The 25,859-nt window shown below is 34.4% G+C and overlaps 1 protein-coding gene across 1 annotated transcript; it reads right to left on the bottom strand.

Annotated features, from left to right (window-relative positions):
• Positions 1-7,878: 7,878 nt before the first annotated feature.
• Positions 7,879-24,961, bottom strand: LOC111509092 (myrosinase 1). Its single transcript, XM_074177976.1, has 9 exons — positions 24,823-24,961; positions 14,336-14,421; positions 11,959-12,159; positions 11,233-11,625; positions 10,998-11,092; positions 10,259-10,564; positions 9,208-9,342; positions 9,022-9,128; positions 7,879-8,058 (listed from the first exon to the last, which is right to left on the bottom strand). Exons 1-9 carry the CDS (start codon positions 24,867-24,869, stop codon positions 7,932-7,934), a joined length of 1,497 nt encoding a protein of 498 aa, XP_074034077.1. The 5' UTR covers positions 24,870-24,961; the 3' UTR covers positions 7,879-7,931.
• Positions 24,962-25,859: the final 898 nt, after the last annotated feature.

The following is a 25,859-nucleotide window of genomic DNA, read 5'->3' as shown; positions in this document are numbered from 1 at the left end:
ATTCAAGACGGTTCGGAAAGTCTCGCGGTAACAGAGAGTGCCTGTACTCGTTGCAGATGGTAAGTTTATAAGAGTTGTTCCTTTAAAATCCGAAATACCGTCATTCAATAAAATTAAGTACTGCTTCCTCAAGCTGTGGTGTTCGTACTTCTCGATGGCGACCACAATCCTGCGTTCTTTTGTCGAATGAAGCATATTCTCGTATTCGTTGATTACGAGCAAATATTCTATGTGGAGGATGCTGCCTTTGAGGATACATTTCAGCATATCTTCTAGAAGCTTCTAACCCATTCCCCTGCGACAGACCGTAAACGTAATGCAAATCAGCCATTTCCTCATTTGTGTATGCCATTTTAATAAAAAGTGAATTATTAAAATAACAAATTAGGAACAGAACAACATCACACAATTAGTATTAATTCAATTTCTAAAATTCACAAACTGACAGCGTCATACCTCTTTAAATGTTTTACACTTATTTAGTTACACCCTGTATATGTATGTATATATATATATATATATATATATATATATGTTAATGGCTTCTGGCGGTTCTCCTACCTGCGATGGTTCATTATCAATTTGTGGTTGTCTTTGGTGGTTGCTTTTAATTATTGTTTTCCAAATCCTTGAAATGTTTAGTGGATGACTCACTAAAGATCCCAAGGATTTGGAAAACAATAATTAAAAACAACCACCAAAGACAACAACGGATGAACACCCGGAAAAACAACACATCATATATATATATATATATATATATATATATATATATATATATATATATATATATATATATATATAGCTGCTGGAAAATAATTCCATTAAATTCAAAAGATAAAGATGAGTACCATTCTGATCAATTATCATATTGATTTCAATTTGAGAGCCACCGGCAGAAAGCTGTTTCAGCCTGTTGGGCATCGTCAGTACTGGGCAAGCGGCCCTACATTGAAGACAAGAACAGTACTTTATAAAAATAACTGCGTTAAAGCAAACGAGACATAAGTGGAACCACCTATTGGTGTGACACCCAAGTCAGCTTGCCAAGGTTTTGTGTCAGTGTTGACCAATTAACTGACAACTGCATTAGCAGAAATTTGGGAATCTTTCATGGAATGTCATCAAAAAACGAATCCACATGTTTCTATAATTGACATAAAACCAAGAAATTGATTTTTTTATTGTTTTCTTATTAAAATACAACGTTTCCGAATGTTCTCGAAATTTTAAGACTGGTCCTAAACATTCTAGATAATATAGAACTAATTATTAGTAATTTACTATACTAAAATATACTCGTATATCAAAATATTCTCAAAATTTTGCGAATGTATTTGATATTATAGTATTTCCAATACCAATTGGAACAGCATATAGAAGGAATTCCCGCCTCGACATGGGCGTCAACATATTATTTTTCAGTGGTAGTTTTCCAGTTACCTATTCTCACATTCATAGCAATTGATCACCCCATGAAAAAGTTATCTCAACTGAATTTTTCCACCATGGGTAATTATGAAAATTTCGAAATTTAAGGTAGTTGATTTCCAAGTCGAAAACTCTAAAATACAATGAAAACACAAATAATCACACCAAATTCTCGTTAAACATATATTTACAAAATAATAGAGGCCGAGAAAATTGCTAGAAAAATCAAAATTCATCTTCGCTATATTCGGATGAGGTGGAATCATCATCGGGTTGAATAACGATCGGATTTATGGAACTTTGCACATAATGTTTGTTGCCTTCTTTCATAACGTGAGCCACACAGTTCTTCCACACATCACTATTACCTACTTCATTCAACACTCGCCTCATATTGTCAAGCACTACAGCATTCAAAGTCGGTGACTGATTACATTTCCGCAAGCTTTCTCTCATTGTGGCCCAAACCATTTCAATTGGATTGAACACACAATAGTATGGAGGCAAACGTAAGAGAATATGACCACGTGTATTCACACATCGAATCAATAATATACTTTTTCTTGAATTTACGTTGTTTTATGGTCGCCAGAAATACCTTTTTCGTTGGAATCTTTTCGGGTATTTCCATGTCATGATTTCGCATGAAATCAACAATATCTGCTTTTTTATGTTATTGTTTGGTATTTTAGTCAATAACCGAGAATGATACGAAGCGTTATTCATAACAATAACCGAGTTTGGAGAAATATTTGGGAGAAGCTGCTCACTGAACCAGGTTTCGAATAAAGCCGCACTTATATCTTCGTGGTAATCAGCAGACGAATATTTTATATTTTTGGCCGACAGAAGCAAAGCGTTTAGGTACGAAACCACTTTCATTCCCGGCATGCAAAATTATAACACGTTTTCCCCTTGAAGAAGGTGTGTTCAAATCTCAATACTTAATTTAGTCTACCCAGTCATATTCGACAACATCATGGGTGTCAAACCAAGTTTCATCGAGGTAGATTATATGTCTGCTGGATTCTCGGTAGCTTTTCATTCACCTCAAATATTCTTGTCGGAGTTGAACAATGCGTGTCGATTCCATTATGACCATCCGATTGTTCAATTTTTTATATTTGAAACCACAAGACTATAAGACTTCCGTAGAGTTTCTAAAGATTTGTAATTGTAATCGGGATAGTCGAGTAATTTATAACCAAATCATTTTCAAGGTTGGAACTTCATTTTTTTGGTATATACCATAAATTGTTCGCCGAATCACATCTTTTGTAACACCATCAACGTTTGCGAATTTTTTATTCCTTTGTTTTCGTTTCATTGCATGGTCAATGATATCCCCTATTTTAATGACTCGAAGAACTGTCGAACGAGATAGTTTAGTTAACTCGCATATTCTATTCACAATAGCATTTTGTGATGTGTGACATTCATGAATATTTAAAATTACTCGCTGAATTTGAACATGTAAATCCTTATTTTCAAATTTCGGATCCCTGTCGATTGACACAGATTCCTCACACGTAATGTTATCATTTGTTACAAAAGGTCTCCAGAAAACCATATTGATGAAAGTACCCAAAAACACTAAGATTTTCATAAAAATCGGTTTAAACGATGAGATTGGAACCTTTGCTGTAAAATTTGAAAACTTTTTCTAGAGATCAATTACCCTAACACCAAACTGATATTTTTGCACTCGACGCGCGTTTCACTAACAAGGTTAGCATTTTCAGGAGAAGCAAATTGATACTGAATCTGAAGACAAGGGTTATATACCAAAAGTTTCTTGGTCCGATGTGGACTTTGTTTGTTAAATGATGATTATTCTTATTGATTTTTCGGTAATTAAATAGTAGAACCAATACCTGCAAATTAATTTGTCCGCTTTTTAATCTATTGTTGACAAATTAATTTGCAGGTAGTGGTTCCACTAGTTAATTACCGATAAATCAATTAGGATAATCACCATTTAACAAACAAAGTCCACATCGGACCAAAAAACTTTAGGTATATAAACAAGGTTAGCATCTTCTCCTGAAGATGCTAACCCTGCTAGCGAAACGCGCGTCGAGTGCAAAAATATCAGTTTGGTGTTAGGGTAATTGATCTCTAGAAAAAGTTTCCAAAAATCGGTTTGCAAAACCACTCGCTACCTCATCTGACCCCACGAACACACGGCACTGATAAAGAAATATTGTGAAACGGACAAAAAAATTGTATTCAGCCAGTCCAACTAGCCGAGCCGTTATTCCTCAACTACATTTGATAGCACGTTTACTATCTGGGCGACTAGGGGCCACAGGCAAGAAATGTTTATGACTGTACCAGGGACGCTTTGAACATAAAAGCACTGGAAGTATATACATTTCCCATTTGCCGGGCAGTGATTATGAACACCCTTCGTAGTGCTCTTATTTTTTTTGCCGTTCCAATTGGGAATAGATAGACTATGATTTGAATTTCCAATTCGGAATATTACATACTTGACCAGATATCCGTTGGCAACTTTAAAACTTGAGAATTTATGAATGAATTATTATAAATGAAAAAAAATTGTCAAAATAACTTCTCGAAAATATACATTTCATGAAGTTACCTTCCACAGAGTTGAAAACACAATAAAGTTTGTATCACACTTTATGCTATTTTATTATCTCTATTTGGATTTTGTAGAAAAACAATAAATTGTCGGCGGTGAAAGTAAAGCATCGTCAAAACCAAGAAGTTTTATGCTGTTTGAATCAAGTATTATTTTGCAACGGTGACATGCAATGGAAATCTCAGTATTGTGATGCCTGAGGATGCTATCGTATAACAAAACACGTGTCGCGGTTTTGTGAACTTTCAAGTGGAAATCTGTCATCAAATTGTGTTTTTGGATACCATTCTAGTAGGCCTTGATGAACCTCTTAGTTTCCGACTTCAGCCTACTCGACCAGTGGAAAGCAATGGCCAGGGACTTTGTTGAGCCAAGGTTTTCACTGTTGCTAAAGAAAACTCTATGCATTGGCTTATCCTTATGTTGCCGCAGGAGTGTAGTGATCAACTCGTTTAATATCAAAAACTTAACCAAATTTATCAGTCGCTGAAGCACCGTATAGAAGTAAACACAAGTAAACTCACTCCTGGTCAACGTCTTTGATGTATTGGGTCAAGATTTTATTTTTTACTGGTATGTGGCGGGGCAGGTGGGTTAATTTAACCTTCATCCTTTGAAAGTAAGTTGAAAATGAAGGAGAATCAGTAAGTTTGGGTGCTAGTCTATATTGATTCTCCTTAACCAAGTTGTAAAGTTGTCCAAGATGTTCGTTGTAGATTCATCAAATTTCAAAAAGTCATCTACTTCATTTCAGCAGATGAGGAGTATCAAAAAAGTAAAATAATTTTTTCTCATCATTAAAGAAATATGACAGCTCTACAGTCACTTTGACATCTTTTCTGGCATAAAAATTAAAACCTGAATCTGAAATGATACCCCTAACTCTAAATCCAATTTTTGATAATTGCCTAACAGCTTCAATCAGAATACTTTTTATATCCAGTATATCCAGGATGAATTGGTAAAAAAGTATGCCACAGTAGGCTCCAAAAAAGGTTATTTGAATATAAATTTGATACTTTGCTTTTGCAGATATTTCAGTGGAACTAATTGTTTCCTACAGATACATATCTACTAGCCAAATCAAAATATGTGGTGCAACATTTATTTTCCTTTGTGGATTTCCAATGGAACTCCGATTGTTTGCCATTTTATATCATTACTTTAAGGCATATATACTATGCGTGAAGTTCAATTTCATCAAATTAATTTCATAAAAAGAAGTCTGCATATATTTGGTCTATAACAATTTATTTTATGATTTTCGTTATATGTTCATTCCTTTAATGTTACATAATGAATACTAGAAAAACATACCCTTTTTCGTCAATTGGAAATCGACAAAATTAATGTCGACATCACCCTGCAAATTACAGCAACTCACAGCTCGACACTTGTTCATTTTGAAACTAGACACGAATTTTTCACAAATACAAAACCGCCACTTACAACGACTCACTCAACTTGGCTCGCTTGGTAAACCCATCAGATTCAGTTGGTTGCGCAGTAGGTGGGCTGAGCATAAAATTCGAGGTGAGGAACCTTGACCTAAATATGGCGGAGAGTGAACTTACTTGTGTTTACGTCTATTATACGGTGCCTGAAGAAAAATGCTCTACTTTCTCATAGTCGCGGGTCAAACAAAATGGGATCCAAACTACTACTAATAATAATAATAATGATATTTATTTTCCAAAAGACATAGTACAATATGTATAGGAATAGTCTGGACAACAAAAGGTAAAAAAGTAAAAAGTAAAAAGATTGATAAGCTAGACAGTAACAGGCTTATCACCAACTACATATTAAAATATTCATCCAATGAATAAAAACATTTTTCAATTAAAAATTTTTTCAGTACCTTGTTGAATTTCCTACATTCATTGACATTTTTTATATCGTGGGGTAGTCTGTTATAGATTCTCAGCCCCATATGATCTGGTGAGTTATAAGTGATTTTATATTTGCAAAATGGAATGTGAAAATGATTTTTTGACGAGTGTTAACGTCATGCAGGTTTGCATACCTGTTGAATTTTGTTTTATTTTCATGAACATAATTACAAAGCTCATATATGTAGAGTGAAAATAATGTCAATATGTTATATTTAACAAACAGTCCTCTAGCAGAGTTCGTGGAGGTAACGCCGGCCACAATTCTTACAACTCTTTTTTGCATGATAAAAACGTCATTTATTGAAGTGGAGTTGGCATACAAACAAATTCCATACCTGATTCGAGATGCTACTTGGGAGTGATATAAGGCTAGTAGTTGAGGCTCCTCCAGGACCTGCTTGAGACTTCTGAACATATAGCATAAAGAATTCAATCTTTTATTCAAATAAGTGCAGTGACGTTTCCAGTTCATATTTTCATCGACAACTAGTCCGAGAAATTTTACTTCGTTTATGTTACATATTAGTGTGTCACTAACGTAAACATTTAATGAAAGACAATTTTTTTGCCAATTATGAAATTTGACGATTTGGGTTTTCGTTGCATTCAGATATAAAGAATTTAGGTTACACCACTCGTTTATAGAACTGAGAACTTGTTCGCATTTCTGTTGTGCTGCAATTTCATCCGTGTCCGATATTATCATAGAAGTATCATCAGCGTACATGGTAGCAGGGATCCCTGTAAGGTATTTCTCAAGATCATTGCTATACAATTAAAATAAAATTGGCCCCAATATAGACCCTTGTGGAACTCCCATGTTAACCACTTTAGTTTCAGAATTAACGAATGTGTTTGCTCCGGAAATACGTTCCGAAATTTGTACATACTGAGTACGTTCAGTTAAGAAGGAAGAAATCCAATTAAAAGCAGAGCCTCTGATTCCATAGTTGTACAACTTCGATAATAAAAGCTGATGATTAACACAGTCAAATGCCTTGCTGAGATCACAAAAGACCCCAGCAGGGCATTCTCCTGATTCCAAATATTCAATAACTTGGTTAAAGAACGAAATTGCAGCCGTATTCGTTGAATGATTAATTCTAAACCCATGCTGATTTTCACTTAAAATATTAAAACCATCCAAAAATTTCAACAACCGTTCAAGGAAAGAATATTCAAAGATATTTGAGAAGCTTGACGTTATTGTTATGGGACGATAGTTATCCATTTCGCTAGTTGAACCCTTTTTATGAATTGGGATGATTTTCCCTGTTTTAAGGGAGTTGGGAAATGTTCCCTTTAAAAATGACAAGTTCACTAAAAAAGTCAAAGGTTTGATGATATTGCTCAAACATTTCTTCAGAAGGAAGAGCGGTATATCGTCATTTCCTGCAGAATGTTTGTTTTTGAGTTTACTCATTAAGAGTGCTTCTAGTTCTATCTCAGCAAAAGGATTGAGGTATATTGTGAAGTTATTGAATTGAATTTTAGGAAGATCTGTGGTTTCTACTAGAGCTTGATCAATTTTGTTAATGACTTCTGCTGGAGCATTTATGAAATAATTGTTCAGCAAAGTTGATACTTCACTAGCACTTTCATACACAACACCATCTTCAACGATACTGATGACTTTATAGGCTCCATTCCGTACCATGTAGTCATATAGACTATCCATATCATTATTATTGTTAGATTAGATTGTCGGGGAGCTAGCCCATGGCCTGATTCCCTGCGACCTTTTCAGATCTATTGTGATGCTCCTTGGTTGCTAGAGCTCATTGTCTAGCTTAATCTCTTTGATGAGACTCCAAAGCCTTGACACTGACCCTTTCATAGTACTATTATTTGTTGTTGACGTTATTATTTTCGGGAATTTACATGTCGAGCCTTAAATATGTTCAAACTCAAATACGCAGGTAATAAAATAATAAATTACTCATGAACAATACTCAAACATTTTATTTCTCAAACGCTAACTACACGGAAAAAATACCTTAGACAACACATTTATCAGTGATACACCTTGTTGTGCAAACCTTCTTGTAGAAATCTGCTGACTTTTTAGGCCTCCTCGTCCTTTTCGGGTCATCGAAGTCGACTTGGTAGAGTCCATATTTTTGACAGAAAAAAATGTCAATGATATCTAGAGTGATAGCAAAGGGGTTTCTATGGCATCTATGCCAGATATTAAAAGGGCTTGTTTTTTCCTTAAAAAAATACCTGAAGGCAACTGAATTCAGTTCAAAATAAGCCTTGACTACTTTTTCAAAATGAGATTGAAAATGAAAATTTTTTTCCGAAAAAAAAAGTTTTTCCGACAGAAATTAGGAAGTGAATTATACTGATATTATTCATTATACGCCAACTTAGTCATAGTATGTGATCGTCAGTGTTTGTACTGGATGAATATTGTATTCAGTATTTCATGGCTTAGAGCCACAATGTTCACTTTTATGCTTTGAGTAACTTAATGAACTGGGCCATCCACGCGCAATGGATGCCTCTTATTCAATCGGTTTTATTTGGTGGAAAGGTTCAATGTATATCCACACTCCTAGTTTTTTTCATTTGTTTATATTCCTTATTATGTAAATCTTCTCTTTGACGCAAATAAATTATTATTGTATTATTTTTCACGTATAGTCACTGGGCATACTTGAAGACTGGCTATAAATCAATCTAAAGGCACAATTCGTTCAGGACAGTCTCAACTCCCTACACTGTAGGTTGCTGCACACCCATCAGAAAACAACTGCTCCCCTGGCTAATACCATAAAGGGCATTGGATTATATCTGACAGCTGTCAGTGCATGATTCTTCGCTTAAGTTATTTCTGCATATGCTGCAGTTGTATCGCCAACAGCATATGCAGAAATAACTTCAGTGAAGAATCCTGCACTGACACCTGTCGGATATAATTCAATGCCCTTCATGATAATTGCCAGGAGAGTAGTTGTTTTCTGATGGGTCAGTCCATTAACCTGGAGTTGAGACTGGCCTGAACAAATTGTTCTTTTGACTGTATTATAATTAATTATATGCATTTCCTATTTTTTCACACCCTGGAAAGTGATGAAAACTCACGTATATCCATGCTGCCATTCAAAATTATCGATGATACTCCAGACTGTGTATCCAAAAACTCTTACGCCATCTTCTATCATCGCATCCCGCAGGTAACTCAAATTATCCTTAAAAAAATGTACTTTAATGTACGTCAATAGTTTTTTGAAATATTCATGACGAACTGAAGATATCAGCACTACTTACCCTGATATAAGAAATTCTCTTGTCATCCTCCATATCTCCATAATCACAAACTCCGTTTTCAGTAACTATAATCTCAGGATTAGAGTAGTGATATTTGATCCACTTAAGTAATGTTCTCATGCCCCACGGCGCTATCTGAAAATTTATGAATATTGGTGAGACACAAGGTTTCGTACTGGGCCCAGTGCACTGGAAATATAATATTTTTATTTGGGGATTCAGACAGACTTTGACTGAAATGTTCCGAGAAGCTGTTTCCTCGAATTCTGGATAACCACATTATAGAACCATTCGTTTTGAAAGAAATCCTGAATGGTGGAGATTATTCAAATTTGCCAATTATTCGAGTTATGCCAAGTATCAGTAATACCATCCGATCAGACCCTTTATTGAATAATAGGGTAGATAGTTTTGCACAAGATAGGCCTCCTCCGTATCAGGTGGTAACACTGGTAACACTGCTGCAGTTCCTCGATAAAAATGTCCTGTAGATTGAACATCCAGATTCCACGATTTGACTCCAGTATAATTTTTTCTAGGGCGCAACGAATTAAGTTTTGCCATAGTTTCACTCGCCATCTGACTCCTCAGGTTATTCACCAAATAAGCTTATCGACTTCGTTGAAAATCTGGATTTATTTGGTGGAATTTGAATTGGTGTGACCAACAATAGACCCTCGCGCATAGTGGAAGTTTGAATATACTCACGTTGAACCTAACCTAACCTAACCTACTTTCTACTTCGAAATGAAAGCAAAAATAACTTTATTTTTGATACTATCATGTTTTCAGTATAAAACATGTCTTTTTCATTCAAAAATCTTGACATAAAGATAAGATTAAAGAGCGAGTAGTTGACATAGGGCTGCTGTTGACATATCCACCTGAAAATCAAAGTTGGGATATCTCACAACTTCCTTTACAGGATTGTAGATTGGTCCCAGGGGAGTAAAAAAGAAAAATAAAATAAGGCAAAGTTCTCTTTGGATTTTGGCCTATTCTCAAAACAAAATTATGCTCCTTTTCCCTGACAGTAAAAAAATGGCTATACCTTGAACCAATCTTGTTCCATCGTGGTATTTTCCCAAGTGTCCGGCTGGAAGTTGTTTACTCCGATATCACTCCACCTGGTGGGTGGGTCCTGGATCCCTGGATCCGGTATGCTCTCCACCAAGTAAGAAGTGTAAGTATTCATTGCAAAGTAATCATGGGTCCCCTTAATCAAAGCTTTCTCTTCTTCAGTGAATTCTGGTAGACGTGACTTGGGTCGACCTTCTCTCTTACTGCGTTCTGCTACACGGGTTTTCATTATTTCCGGATAATCTCCATTGTAGATGGGATTGGCAAACCAACCCAACTGGAATTATGAAAAAAGTTTTCCCTTGAAGTAAAAGTATCATTGCAATTAATTTTCAATGTATGAAAATAATAATGATAATCATTTCCAAGAAACAATCTTTGCATTAACGAAATATCATGTTTGAGGTGGCATTCAAAATTGACATGAACAGAAATTTCATCAAATGCGAGTTAATAAAAAATGGGTTTGGTATGTGACTTTCGAAAATGTTTTTGAATGTATTCAGTAAAGAGTAAGCTTCAATAGAACCAGGGTATTGTACACTTTCACAGATGAATATGAGAAAGATCTTAGGAGGAGAGTAGTTTCATGAGTATGTATATGAGCTCTAAAATGAAAAGGTCAGAAGTGAGAGAAGCAGGTGAAAATTCAATCTATGAACATGGATTTCTGAAGGTTACTTTTCAATCACTAAATAAATAATTATTACCTCGAAGTGCAGGACTGTGTCAGTGGCAACTTTATCCTCAGGCTTGTTTGAAGCGGGTATATAGGCACTAGAATCGAGTACCACAGAAACCTTACCTGTTGGAAACAGAACTTATGAATGAGGCTTGATTTTTCCTAAGAAGCAAAAACATTTCCATATCAACATAACGAAATTGTATTGATAATGAATTGTTTCAATTATTACAAATAAGAAAACAAACAATTGTCATGCTTACCGTTCTGTTTCGCTCTGAACTCCTTATCATAGATATGCCAAGCTTTGGCATGTGCCTTCAGCAAGTTGTGGGCACAAACGTACTCCAAAATACCCTCTGAGTGAATAGCCGGCGGATAATATCCAAAACCAAACCCACCCATACAAATCTGCTTGGCTTCGTTGAAGGTTAACCAGTACTTGACGTCATCTCCGAAGGCTTTGTAGCACACTCTCGCATAATCCGCTACCCAGTCAACGATTGAAGCGTTAAGGAAGCCACCTAGGTTTTGCAGACTTTGAGGCAAGTCCCAGTGATGAATGGTTACCAGAGGAACGATGTTGTTGGTCTTGAGTTCCTTGATCAGGTTCTTGTAGTAGGCTATACCGGGTTCGTTGATTTTGTCTGGGAAACCTACATAAAGTATTCATGAATTTACGTCACAAGCAAAGGCGATAATATATTTCTTTGCTAAGACGCCATTCATGAGATCATCAGAACAATGAATCTTCAAATATCAATGAATCTCAGAGGCGGTCCGAGATTTTTTCTCTGGAGCTGCAAGGCATTGCTATCTGAAGATGAAATATTTTGTAAAAATTATAGATGGCATCTTCGTAGGAAGAGATGTAAAACTGAGTCCAGAAATGCATTTTTGCACTATTACCGTAGTTCGAAACAGGGCTGTCTGGTATTGGTTCACGAATGCTTTGTTATTTGGACACTTTTGAAGAATTGAAAACGAACCTGTTGGTAGAATTCTGTTCCAGGACAGAGAAAATCGATAATGTTTCACACCCATCTTCTTCATGATGGCTACGTCTTCTTTGAACTTGTGGTAGGAGTCGCAAGCGATATCACCATTGCTACGGTCTTTGACAAACTCAGGCCTGGTGTGCGTCATATGGTCCCAGTTACTTGGTGTTCTTCCATCTTCATTCCAACCACCTGGAATGAGATAACTTTCAAAAATATTTTTTGGATACACTTTCTACAAATGAGATCAAAATATTACTTATTCCATTAATTCGTATTTAAGATTTTTTTATTAACCCAAGAGAAAGTGTTATCGGGCATCAGCACTCAGGAAAAAAGCAAACCGTAGACACCTGCTACGAATTAGTAAGCACACATTCATCAGTATGGTGTAACTAAGTGCGAAGATAGACAACAGTGGCAAGAAAAATCACAAACCAGAGAATCATCAACAAAAGCCAGTTGCAATTTTGTGGTATGTCTTAGAATATTTTTTATTCACAAAAAATACGTTTGACAATTTATTATATTTTTGAAATCATTTACTGTTTGAAATTTGACATCCTATGTCCAAGTCAGGATGATGGCTATCTTCTTTTATTGAAGGATTTATATTCATAATTATATGTATATCATTGAAAACAAACTTATTCTGCAGATCGACGAATTCATACATTTTTCAAGGATAAAACTCTAGCACTACAGAAAAATCCTTGAGGCGCTTTAAAAGCGATGCCTGTGCGAAAGTGGCGATTAACATTGGATTTGAATCGCTGGAGATTAAATCAATTTGGAAAGACGTTCTCTAGAAGTTTATTCCACATAAAAGCAGTTCTCCAAATGAAAGAGTTCTTAAACAGAGATGTTCAACGTGAACTGAGTTGAACTTCAAAACGATCAGTAGCCATAGTAACTCGCGTATTTCTGATATATACCGCTCTTGGTACCAAATGTGCCAAGTCACCTCCCGTGAAAGTATCTATAAAAGATAGACAAATCTTCAGCCTTTATTCGATGTTCCAAACTATTAAGGTTGCAAGTGATTTTCGTATCTCCATTCAGGCGGTTGGCTCTTTTCTGTTTGAAATCCAGCAGCTTCCGGGTATGCTTAGGGGCGGAGCTCCATACATGAGAACAATACTTCAAAGAAGGTATGATCTGAGCTTTAAGAAGCATCAAAAGTTACTGAGGTGTGTACAGTTTTTTGGTTCGGAACAGTATTTTAAGCTTTTGAGGAGCAGACTTTGCAATTCCAGCGAAATGATTGTGTCAAGACATATTAGTGGCCATTTCAACCTTGAACAAACTAATCGAAGCAGAAAGCGGAATTTTCTGCCCTAACATCATTATATCCGGTTCGGAGACATTTATCTTTTTGAAGAAAACCAATGCCTGGGTGTTCGTGGTATTCAATTCAACCTGGTTACTTTCACCCCAGTTCGAAATCACCTCTAGATCCTCAATAAGATATGCAACCTTTTGGTGAAGATGTGCATCCGCAGCCGATGTTTTTTATCGATGTGATTTGTGGGCTACTACCATCACTTGCTGAATGAGATGCATACTCAGGTATGTTGAAGTCTACAACTATCAGAATTTCATGGTCTTGAAGCATGTTCAACGATTCTGGAGCTTCCCAGAAAGTGTATATGTCAGTTATTGTAGTTTTAGGAAGAATATAAACACATACCAAAAAAACTTGTTATTAGAGAAACTGAGTTGCACAACTACAACATCTATAAATTCAAATAGTGAAAAATTATAATTCAATAGGTCATGTCAGCCCTATATATTTTGAACATTCCAGGAAAAAGTTCTGGGATGTGTCAAAACAGGACTCAGTCAGCATAAAAACTTCATTCTGACTCTTTCATATAAAAGTAATTGTTTGGAAAATACTTTTTCTTTCGCATAATTCAGTGTTCATTTGAAAATAGTTGTTTCGAAGAAGCTTTCTCTTCTAGTTTTTTTTAAAAGTAACTTCCATACACGTTCTTAACATTTTTCCAAATTATATTCTGGAGTTCATTCCTTCCGTTCTTTCTTGGAAGTTTTTTACATTTTTTGTTAGAAGATTGAGGAGTAGAAAGTAGAAAAATATTATACCGTCATTCTGATTCAAGTTGCCGTGACTGTAGACTTGTTCATATCCAGAACTATGGAATGTATTTGGATTAGGAAGTTGTTAAATTTCTGTAAAATTCATCAAATATAATTCTTCATCAAGAATTTTAGTGAAAAGACATCCTATCTTCATATCCTATCTTCAACCTATCTTCAACCTATCTTCATATAGTGATACCCGTACCTTCCATTGTTAATGGAAAAGATTTATTATTTCCTTATATCAACTTCAGAGGAAACTCACCTTCTATTTGATAAGCGGAAGTTGCCACCCCAAACATGAAATCAGACGGAAATCGTTTGTTGTTGATAACATAATCAGCTGCCAAGCTGAAACAGAAACATTATATTTTTTCATCGAACATTCTTCCTGATTATCTAATGAATTTTACGAAGCGTTGCATTTTTGTTTAAAACTATTTTTGAAACAAAGGTGATGGAAAATTTATCGTACGTCAATGTATTTGAATGGTATGCGATAGAGAACAAACTTTTGAATCTTATGTTTTTGGTCACCTCAAAGTGATACTGTTATTTTTTCAGGAATTCGATAAGGCTCTGAATATATTAGTCGTCCTGAATATAAAAATTATTATAGGTGATGAGTTCAAAGATGACATAATCACGCTTAGGAATCGCACGTTAAAAGGCGATGCCTTGTTGATACCTGCGACGGCAGGTTAACGATAAACATGTTTCAACAGGTTTTTTATCAACAGAACAAGAGTCACATCAAAATACTCAAGTCTCATTGATAATATCGTTGCTAATATTGGATCTTATTTGATTGATTACAAGATTTTAAAGTCCAATCTTTCAGATTATTTTGCACAGTTTGCCACTTCCAGCTCATTTTTCAAGATGCAAAGTTCAATATTTACTTGAAATTAAATCAGTATAGATACTTTTTGTTTCTATGTTTCTATTCGTTATCAGAAAATTAGTCGAATATAATTGATGCGAATGAAGGTGAATGTGAAAAGTTTGAAAACTGTGAATTATCAATTTTTCACTACCAATTTTTCAGGGAGATTAACCAATAATTCAAAAAATATCAGTTTTTAAGACGCTGGAAAATCCTTGTTTTCTCAACCAGTTTATTTACATGATATTATCTAAGCAGGATATGTGAACAGGAAGATGAAACTGTCAGGCATGTCTCTTGCGAGTTATCGTCAATTAAAGAGTGTGTGTTCGTCGAGTTTTGGCCTACACCTGCCGGTATAAAGGAGATATCTCCTATACTGAAACCAATAATGATTGAGAGTAGAAGTAAGCCCAGTTGACAGCAAATCGGGGGCGTGCTTATTAATTTTTGAGAGGGTTAAGAGTGAAAGAAAAATTCCTAGTACACTTAGTTAAAATATTCATACACATTTTTTATTTATTTCATTAAAACTTTATCGTAATTTACCTAATCGTTGTAGTCATTAGGTGGGCCTTATGAAAACGGAGTAATAATCGTGGTAATTATAGTAGGTACCAAATAAATTAACAATATTATTAAAAAACACAATATATTCATATATATATATATATATATATATATATATATATATATATATATATATATATATATATATAACTTTTTTTCACTATTGGGTTGCAGCATTTGATAAGTGAACTCTTTATAACTATTCTCAAGCTTTCGAGTAACTCAAACTCATCGTCAGGGGTACTAGAAAATACAAATTACAAATTTTTGATAATAGAATATAATATAAATGTACAAATTTTCGTCTAATCTTCAACCTCAGATTCGTTACTGTTGCTACCGCTATCATCAAAGTGAATTATGATTGGTTCAATATTGTGTTCAATACGGTTGTCTACGTCCCACATTTTTACTCCTCTTTTAAAACATGCTGCATGCATTTCTTCCAGTCTTCTGCAGAAACAGTTCGAATAGCTTCTTGTAGGTGATGTTGCACGTCCACTAATTTAAATGTTCTGTTTTCTCGTGCCACATATCCTTTTACTTGCGCCCAGATTAATTCTATTGGGTTTAATTCGCAGTGGTATGGTGGTTACCTTAAAAAAATATAAAATTTTTTATATTTGTCTGTGTGTAATTTTGTTAGCTGAAGTAGTTCTGCCTTTAAACTATCTTTGTTATATTGGATGTTCTTATTAATTAACCATTCTTGAATTGCTGCTTTTCTCAATGATTGTTTCGGTAATGGTTCTGAATGTCGACTATTGTATGGGGCATTGTCCATGACGATGACAGACCCAGGTTCCACAAGTTGAATGATAGTCGCCTGTTTTCTTAGATTTAAATATTAATTCACCATTTGGTAAAAATACACTGTCGCATCTTATATGCGTAACTATCAGACGACTACCTTTTCCAGATGGCTGTTTTAACCCAACTGACAAACCTTCAATAAAGGCTTGTCGTGCACTTGTTATATTACCATCCTGCCATACTTTTTTGACCGTATGTCCTTGGTTAACCCATGTCTCGTCCATGAAGTACAATTTTTTTTTGAGCTTCCGAAATTCGTCAATTTTTCTTAGATAGTTTCTTCTCCATGCTATTACTTCTTGACGTTCAATGAGAATGCTTTTCCTGTCAACTTTTCCGTACGTAAATTTCATTTCGTGTACAAGTTTCCTAAAAGTTTCTTTACCCATTTTTGGGACCATTTCATGATCGCTAAGTGCCTCCAGAACCGTTTGTAGTGTGGGCAGCTCATTTTTGAAAAAGAAACTGTGAATAGTTCTGCGTATACTGGTTTTGGCTTCTTCATCAACTGTGATTTTTTTTCGTCCGCTACTAGTTTTTGGCGTTTGTTCGTCCCCATGAATTTCTGCTTCTCTCAGTATTTTGTAAATCGATGATTTTGGTACACCGGTATAATCAGAGCACATATCAACTGATTTATCTTTTGTAATTGTGGAACTTAATGATGTAGAAATGCCCGGTTGGTTATTCGGAGGTACACACGTAGAATTACAGCACATATGCACAAAGTCATCTTTTGGTGGCTGATGATCTCTTTCAAGACAGTGAAATACTCCCAGTACAATTTGTTTTTCTCTTACTGACCGAGACTCCGACTGTTTTACCTTTTTCGACGTGGAAGGCCCGACCATGTCTCCCATTTTTTGAGTAGTTTGAGAACGGTGTAGAAATATAATTATGTAACGCTTAAACACTTATTGCACTATTATATTCACCAATTGTTATCACAACACGTCGATTGCTGACTAACTTAACTAGTATTGTGTATTATCTATAATTTGCCACAACCTACAACTCTACTGCTTACTATATTTTGATTCTGCTATAAACTGGTAACGTAAAATTTAGATATGACAACGCGCTTTACTCTCAATCATTATTGGTTTTACTATAGTGACCTGTCCACCTTCCTGGAAAGGACAGGAAGGACGATGACCTAGGAGCAGTGACGGCTCATGCATTGGAGAACAGGGGAGGCTAAAGTCATAAAGACTATATACACACAGAAAAGCCCGCCGGAGGTGCGGAAATTTTTTGGGGTACCGCACCTATTTAAAGCAAAATACGTAATATTTGCATAAATGTAAGCAAAAATTTTGTATTGCCGAAAATTATACGTATAAAAATTACCACTAAAAACACAAAAACTAGGAAAAAAGGTTGTTTTTGAGTTATTTAATATAAATGAACTCTTCTCAGTCAATAAATAATACTTTTCTCTTCTGATATAACAGTTTTGTTGAAAATTGCTACAAATGTTTTATAAGCACAAGTACTTAATTATGCTTATAAAAACAGATCTAAAAGTAAATTTTATTGTCCAGCAAGAACCAACGGGAAGGTGAGAGTCGTGTCTTGTCAGGAAAGCAAAGGAAGGATGGGGTAGGAAGGAAGGTTAAATCTGGTTTGTTTGAGTGAATTCACAAGGCACCCGCAAACTACTTTTAATCGGCGGTCATTCAAGTTCAATATAGTCTGCGAGGGTCACGCATTTTGAAAGGTTAATTGGAAGGTGTATTTTGTAATTTTGGATAGGAAGGAACAAAATAAAAAAAGAAACTAAAAGTAAACATAACATTCGTTCTTAACCAAGACGACATAGCTGTTGCTATATTTTGTTTGCTAAACAATTTTAATTTGCAAGACGAAAATATATGCTCCTTAGATTTAAAATGTCTTTCTGTAGAACGAGGTGAATTTTTTGAATCGGAGTATCCTATTTTAGACCACGTTTGGTATTCGGTTTGTACGGAAAATAAAACACAGGACCAACAAAAAAGTTTTTCTCGTTTAATGGAGCCGGTTAACCAATCGCATTTATCGTACCAACTAATATCAAATCCTCGATTTTGTCGATTATCTGACGCTTTAATTGAAATAAAATTTGGTTGAGGCCTTCCCAGAGTGTTAATGATGTAAAATTTATTATCATAAGATAAAGACTTCAAATTATTTGTCAGCAACCAATCGACTATATCGTCAGATTTTGTAATTTTGTCCAACTTATCCATAATAAATGAAAAAAAAACTTATCGAAAAGTAAAAACTTGAAAACACTTTGAAAACACATTAAAAATATTACCAAAAAGCACTGCTATAATACAATACTGCCTGTTTTATACACAAATAACAAATATTATCAAAAAACACTAAAACGATTTACCGAAATATTTTTCAGTCCCGGTCCGTTACGGCATCCCGTCCGAATAATTAAATAAAAAACAAACGCAGTCGTACACTAATGGAGACCAACTGGAGGCAAGCCTCCTCTAACGATATAATTTCTGCAACTAAAATTACAAATCGGGACGTATGTCGCTGGTTTTATCAGTCTCGCGTATTTTTTAAAACGGTCGGAGGCTTGGCTCCCTTGCAACGTATGGCATTTATTATTTCGGGTTGATGGTTTATTCGTTCATGGGCGATGCGTTTGAGGTTTGTTGATGCAGGATACAGTGTGGTACGTACTACTTAGTGAGTGATAGTGTTTTTTCGGGCATATTATGTATTTATATTAAAAATTAATGGTAAAGTAATGATACCCAAGCATTTTTAGAAAAAAATAATCATAATCATTTGTCAATATCTTTTAATTTATTGCGATGAATAGCCTCAAATTTTATGGGGAGGCTAAGCCTCCCTTGCCACCTCTGACGAGCCGCCGCTGCCTAGGAGGACAACTTCTTGGGAGGATATACAATGGGTCACATGTGGCCTAAGTGCTGTGGGCCTACACTCACCATTTCTACTCTACTGGATTACATGATATTAATAGATAGATAGATAGACTGATAGTTTATCTTACTAAGACACACAATGTATATAGCAGGTCATATAAGTAAACAGTTTTATTTCTTACAAGGTTGTGAACATCTACACGTAATCATGGATAAACAAACACTTAGACACTTGAAAAAGAAAATAGTAAATCAATAATAAATATAGCACCAACAAATCATTTCACAAAGAAGCAAAAAATATCGTTGAACTGAGACAAGAAATATATATTCAATACCTAGGTTAACAATTAAGAATCTCTTCATATTTTTTCATAAACTACACCTTACGATTTGATCTCCACAAATTTTATTTGAGAAATATATCACGACATGTTTCGGTAACACAGTAGCTTCTTCAACAGTGATTTGAATACTACAAGTTGCTTTTTACACTAATATTTATATACCGAAGGTAACTACACTTGAGACTACCTCCATCAAATTACCCAAACCTCTACAACTTTTATATACCCGAGGTGCCTCTTCAATTATTATCGCCTGAAGCATATTACCTCACTTCTACATCAATATTAATACTTCCGCGTTTTTTTTTAAGAAAACAAATTCCATAATGGTGATCCATTCAAATCCAGTTGGTCATTCATTAAAATGTTTGAATTTTTAAGTTTGATAATTTTCATTGCTTCCAAATGACTCAGTTTCAAGCCTTTATTTTCTTTGTGTGAAATTTCGAAATCTTCGTCAAAGATATGATTTTCTTCTGAAATATGATTTGAATATGTTGAACTTGTTTTCTCATTTACATAGTTCAAATGATGTTCCTGAATTCGATTCCTTAATGTTCTGCCAGTTTGACCAATATATACTTTAGGACTCGTTCCACACCTTAATTTATATACTCCTGATTTCTCAAATTTAGATATTTTATCTTCATTATGTTTAACGTATTACTTGTTAACGTATTGTTCTATATGCAATTTTAATTGTTGTTTGTCCAAAATACGTCAAAGCTCTATAATTTTGATTATTTGACTTTATTGAAATTATCTATTGAAAGAAAAACATTGACTAATCTGTGAATCATGCTATTATAAACTACTACTTTGTGTTGATATGGAGGGGTAGAATCGTAATGTAATGTATAGTAAGTAATATCCGTATAAGACGGTTTGTGATAAATTGAAAAATCATGTCTGTTGTTCATTCTACTAATTGTTAAGTCCAAGAAATTGATTGAGTTTGAGTTGTCTGCTTCTGTAACAATTTTTTCAGTAAATGAGAACTATCAAGATGATTTTTTTATACTTAGTACTATAATGTAGCAACGAGGTTGGGATCTGTTTCAGATAAATTTGTCATTCCTTTGAAATCGTTATTTCGGACAAAAAGTAGCATTTCTGCATCGTTTATCATAGATTTAGCTGTAATATCAGGTCCATCAAAACGATTTTTCAAAATTTCCAATGTTTTTGATCTCGCTTGTTCTTCTCCCACGACAGGACATTTTTTGTCATCATACTTCTCGTCTGAATTTTATTTGATATCATAACTCTTGTTAGAAAATAGCTCGAAGGACCAATAAATGTATGGATTCGTGTTAACATTCAAGAAATGGATTTAATTGAGGTAATGAAATCAAAACTCGAAAATATCTGACAGAAGAGCAACTGTCAACTCTATTCATCCTTTTCTGCAGTAATATTCTATACCAATTAACACAAAAACATTAAAACAAAACTGAACAGTTACAAATTCGTTTCATTTGCCTCAGAACGGGTATATGGGATATCTTTTCACATAGATTCTCGTTATGACTGGACCAATTTACACAGTTGTCTAGTTGGATTTCCAAAATAGTTACAGATAATGGTTTCAATTTTGACTCTATGTAGTTTAAGCTCATTGTTATTCTACCATATCTCAACTTTATCTTCCGCATATGAAATCATATCTTAAAAGTATATATATATATATATATATATATATATATATATATATATATATATATATATGTATATATAGAAACAGAAGTTAATATCGGACATAGCACTCATGAAAGTGGCAAACCATAGACACGTGTTTCGGGCTTTTGGCCCATCATCAGTATGGTGCAGCCAAGTGTAAGGATGGGCAACACTTGGTTACCAAAAAATAGAAATACAAATGCACGGAGCCACCAACATGAAAGTGGCAAACCATAGACACGTGTTTATATATATATATATATATATATATATATATATATATATATATATATATATATATGAATAAGAGTAATCCCAAGACAGACCCCTGTGAGACCCAATGTAGATTTTTCTGTATTTCCGATTTGCCGCTCTCTGAAGATACATAGATACATATTGTTTTGTATCTGTCTAGTACGAACGAATAAAAAAAGATTAGGACCCCTTATACAATAAAATTCCAGTTTTTTGAGAAATGGATCATGAGAGCTTTCACGAGATCACATGAAATTTAAGCAGTATATTTACCTTCTTCGAGCCCTTTTATGATAGCAGCGACAACTTGACAGAAAGCGTTATCTGTTTGTCTACCTGTGCGAAAACCAAATTGGTGTTTATGAAGAAGATTGAATCGTTTGAATGTTTTTTTTGAGATGTATATCGATGACATTGTAAAATGATTCAGGATAATCCCAAGATTATTTTGCTGTTGATACCATCAGCATCCCAGCTGTTTGAAAGATTCAAAGAAATTATTGCACTCTCAACTTTAGTCTCCGTTACAGGTTCCAGAAAAAATGAGTTGCATTGAACTGGAACGAATTTAAGGTAACTGGATGCATCAATGCCGTTGGATGGTGAGAAGTTTATGAAATCGTTATCAACAGGCACAAAATAATTATTCATAAGACGACCTTTATAAAAAATGTGTTCTAATGTATGTTGTGCACAATTGTGTATGTATCTGTGTATATAAACCCCTTTGTATGGATAAAACATTTTTACTATTATTTGTATCAATTTATATCAAGCATATTTATATTAGTATGGCAAAATCGTATATCTCAGAAAAACGTAATTACTGAGAAAAGAACCAAAAGTTTTGATGAAAAAATGTCTTAATTGATAATACGAATAGTGTGAGATTCCATTTTTTAGTGTATACGTCTATGTTTGTGAAGAAATGTGAGTGTGTCTGTATAGATAATACATTTTTATTTGTAAACTATGCTATTAAATGTTAACAGTGTGTATCTAGAACATTTATATTGTAATGATAAACACTCTTTTCTTAGAGTTAAGCTATTACTATATTCATTTAATTCATTGATATACTATGTAAACCACTATCAAGTGTCAACTTCAGTGGAACATCCTTGTGCTCATTTGCTGCATATATTCAATTATTATAACCTGAAAATTATGTATCTGCAAATAAACGCTATTCTATTATATTCTATGTCTTCGTTATCCATAGCAAAAGAACGGTTCCTATTGTAGTTGATTATTTTCCAACTCTCTCGAGCTATATTTGAGGAATTTCTGATAAAATCATTATAGGCTTGCTCTATAATCCTATCTCTGTATTGATTTCGGTAATTATTGTATAGTTCTTTATCTGCAGGGTTTCTGGAAGTGACACGAACCGTAGAAATAGCATCCAGTCGCGCTCACATGTTTCTGAAATTATCGTTGAACCATTTAAATGGCGTGTCATTTAACGGACGTCAGTCCATTAACCATTAACCAAAGGGTAATGACGATTAACAAGATTATCTAATGAACTAACTAGAAGATTAGCTAAACTATCAACATTAGGCATATGTGTGTAAAAAGAGTTTTAATTTATCTGACTGAGAGAAGTGAGAAACGCCTCGATATTTCTTTTGTTGACTTTTCTGTTTTGCATCATATCAGTTTTTAGTTCTGGATAATAATATTTATATAATAACACTTCCAGAATACAAATAATGAAATTATTAAAAAACAACAAAAATTATTTGGCGCTCCGGGGCGACTTCATTGATTCCAGTGGCGCATTTGTTTTTTCAGCTGCAGGAAAACCCGAAAAAACCTGCAGCACCACATCATCTGGATTAATTCTGTTCAGAGAAATATTAGTCTAGTTCACATGTACCATTTTCTTCAAAAATTTTTATAGAGTCTCCTAAAATTACGATCAAGGTGTCATTCGATTCGTATCGTCACGTAGAAAGTTCAAGGAAAAGTATTCGGATAGGTTTCCGCGGTCAGCAATTTTGTGTTCTGTGGTCCGGATTGAACCGCGTCTGAAGTTTTCCTATGTTCGATGTTTCAGCTTCCGCCTTGATTTGTCATTGTCATTGTCAAGAACCAAGTAACACATGACTTGACGAAGTCTCTTTACTCGATTTGTTCTCAATTTGTTCAGTCCCAAGATATCTCTGATGAACTTGTTCGGGTCAAGTATTTATACTCGTGGAGAGGTATAGAGTAGAGGCATTGCGATCAGTAAAGATACACGACCTGCCCGAAATTAATTCTAGACTTTCTAACTGACGTATGATACTTCGAAATGTGTGACGGGACAATAATGAATTCCTTGATTGCGGTAGTCTATGTGAATCATTTCATTTGGTGAGGCAGATGGGACCTTTTTTAAATTCAATGAGGGATGAGGATGGATCCGATTTGCGAACAGCTAGTTCATGATCATAGGCTCTGTGTTTTTTAAGCTTATTATGTGGCCCGTTAAAATGTGATGTTTAAAGAGGGATGAGGATGGATCCAATTCGCGAATAGCTAGTTCGTGATCATAGGCTCTGTTGGAAATTCTTCTGTTGGTCTGGCCGATGTAAGTTATGTGGCAGGTAGACTATGATATTTCGTATATACCTTGTGCCTTATTGCATATCGTGTCCTTGGGTGATAGTTAAGACTCTGAGATGGTGAATCAATCATCAAAGATGGCCTACTTGTTTTTTTACACACCCCCATGGGGTAGTTATACAATAATGACGCATCAAATGGAATGTGTAGAAACAAGAATACAATGTGTAACTTGATTTTGATATCAGTTATTCTAAGAAAACCTGTTTTTTTCAATAGGTCAATCTCAGGACAATCTTTCAAATCATACCGTGTTAGGAATCACACATTAAAAGGTAAGACCTCGTTAGTCCTTAGTTTGCACAAGTTTCTCAACTTCTGAGAGTTGTCGTTCTTATGGGGGTGACAGCTGATTAACGGAAAAACAGATTTTAAACAGATTTTTTTTAAACAGATATAAATCATGTAACGTTATAAATTGGTGGATTTGATATAATCTGAAGTTTATTTTTTCATTTTGAAGCTAGTGTATGACAGGTTGTACGTGAAAATGTTATTTACTATTAATTTATTGTCAACAGTTTTCATTGAATCATATTCAAATTCTGAAGCCGAGAAAATAATTGTCAATAGAAATCTTTTGTGCAAAGTGAAAATTGAATTGAAATGTTAGTTTTGGTATCACATTCGCGTTTGATATCGTTTTGGTTTTGGTAAGCCTTCGTCGTTATCTTATTCTATTGTTACTTACCTGTTGATGAGAAAGCACGCAAAAAACACCAGTCGTGTGGAAACCATTTCGCCAAACTGGTCATTTGAAATGTTTGAAAGTTTTTCATATTAATTTTTTGATAGGGATATCAGCCAAGGGCACCTGCCACGATATCTAATCAGCTTGAAGAACTTGAAATTCTGAGATACGTTCTGTTGATCTCAAGGACTTCAAAGCGAAGAATTTTTTTTTCAATATTTGTTGTTCCATTCACTGAATTTCTTATCGATTTGTTTAAAAAAAAACAGAATGAAAACAAGAAAACAAAATATGCAGCAAAACAAAGCATCTCTTCAAAATAGGTATTTGGTCTATGAAACTATCTGTATTTGTCACAACAAAGATGAAAAAATCAAATTTCGGTAGGACATTTCTTTTAGAATGATCTTTACAGTCACTATTATGCTATTTACCGAGTTTTTCAATAATTGTTTAGAAAACTAATACTTACTACAGTTTATTGAACATCTCTCACTTTGAAGATTTTTTGTCAAAAGATTACTCTTTGCTAAAAAATTCAAATATTTTGACGAGCGATTATATGAAATTCGATTTTATTCGAATTCAATTGTTTTTATATTCAAACATGCTAATCTGCGAACAACTGTTTTCTTTACTTTTTAACAAAACAAATAATTCAAACAGGGTCATTAATAAAAATTGAGAAATAAAACTTTCTATGTTTTTATACTACTTGTATGTAGGCATTCTTGGTTGAACCATAAGTTCTGCGATGCTTGATGGTACTTCGTTTTCATTTTGAAGTAGTATGTGGCTTGTGTAGCTGTACTTACTTCTTTCAATGATTTGAAGAATGTAGCCGTCACTACGGGGTAGGAGATCATCATGAAGAAAAGATAATTGAAACTTTCTATGTTTTTTCTCACTTTTATTTGTAACTAACAGTTTCGTCCTATGAGGACATTTTCAAACTCATGCATTAATCATTTAATATATAGGTAAGTTTGAAAATGTCCTTATTATTTAAACATTCAATGTATAAGTTTGAAAATGTC

The sequence above is a fragment of the Leptinotarsa decemlineata genome, unplaced genomic scaffold (assembly GCF_025532065.1).
Source record: "Leptinotarsa decemlineata unplaced genomic scaffold, Ldec_3_MD MMD2_tig00003335_RagTag_RagTag, whole genome shotgun sequence".
Taxonomy (NCBI): Eukaryota; Metazoa; Arthropoda; class Insecta; order Coleoptera; family Chrysomelidae; genus Leptinotarsa; species Leptinotarsa decemlineata.
This window is presented reverse-complemented; position numbering and strand designations above follow the sequence as displayed.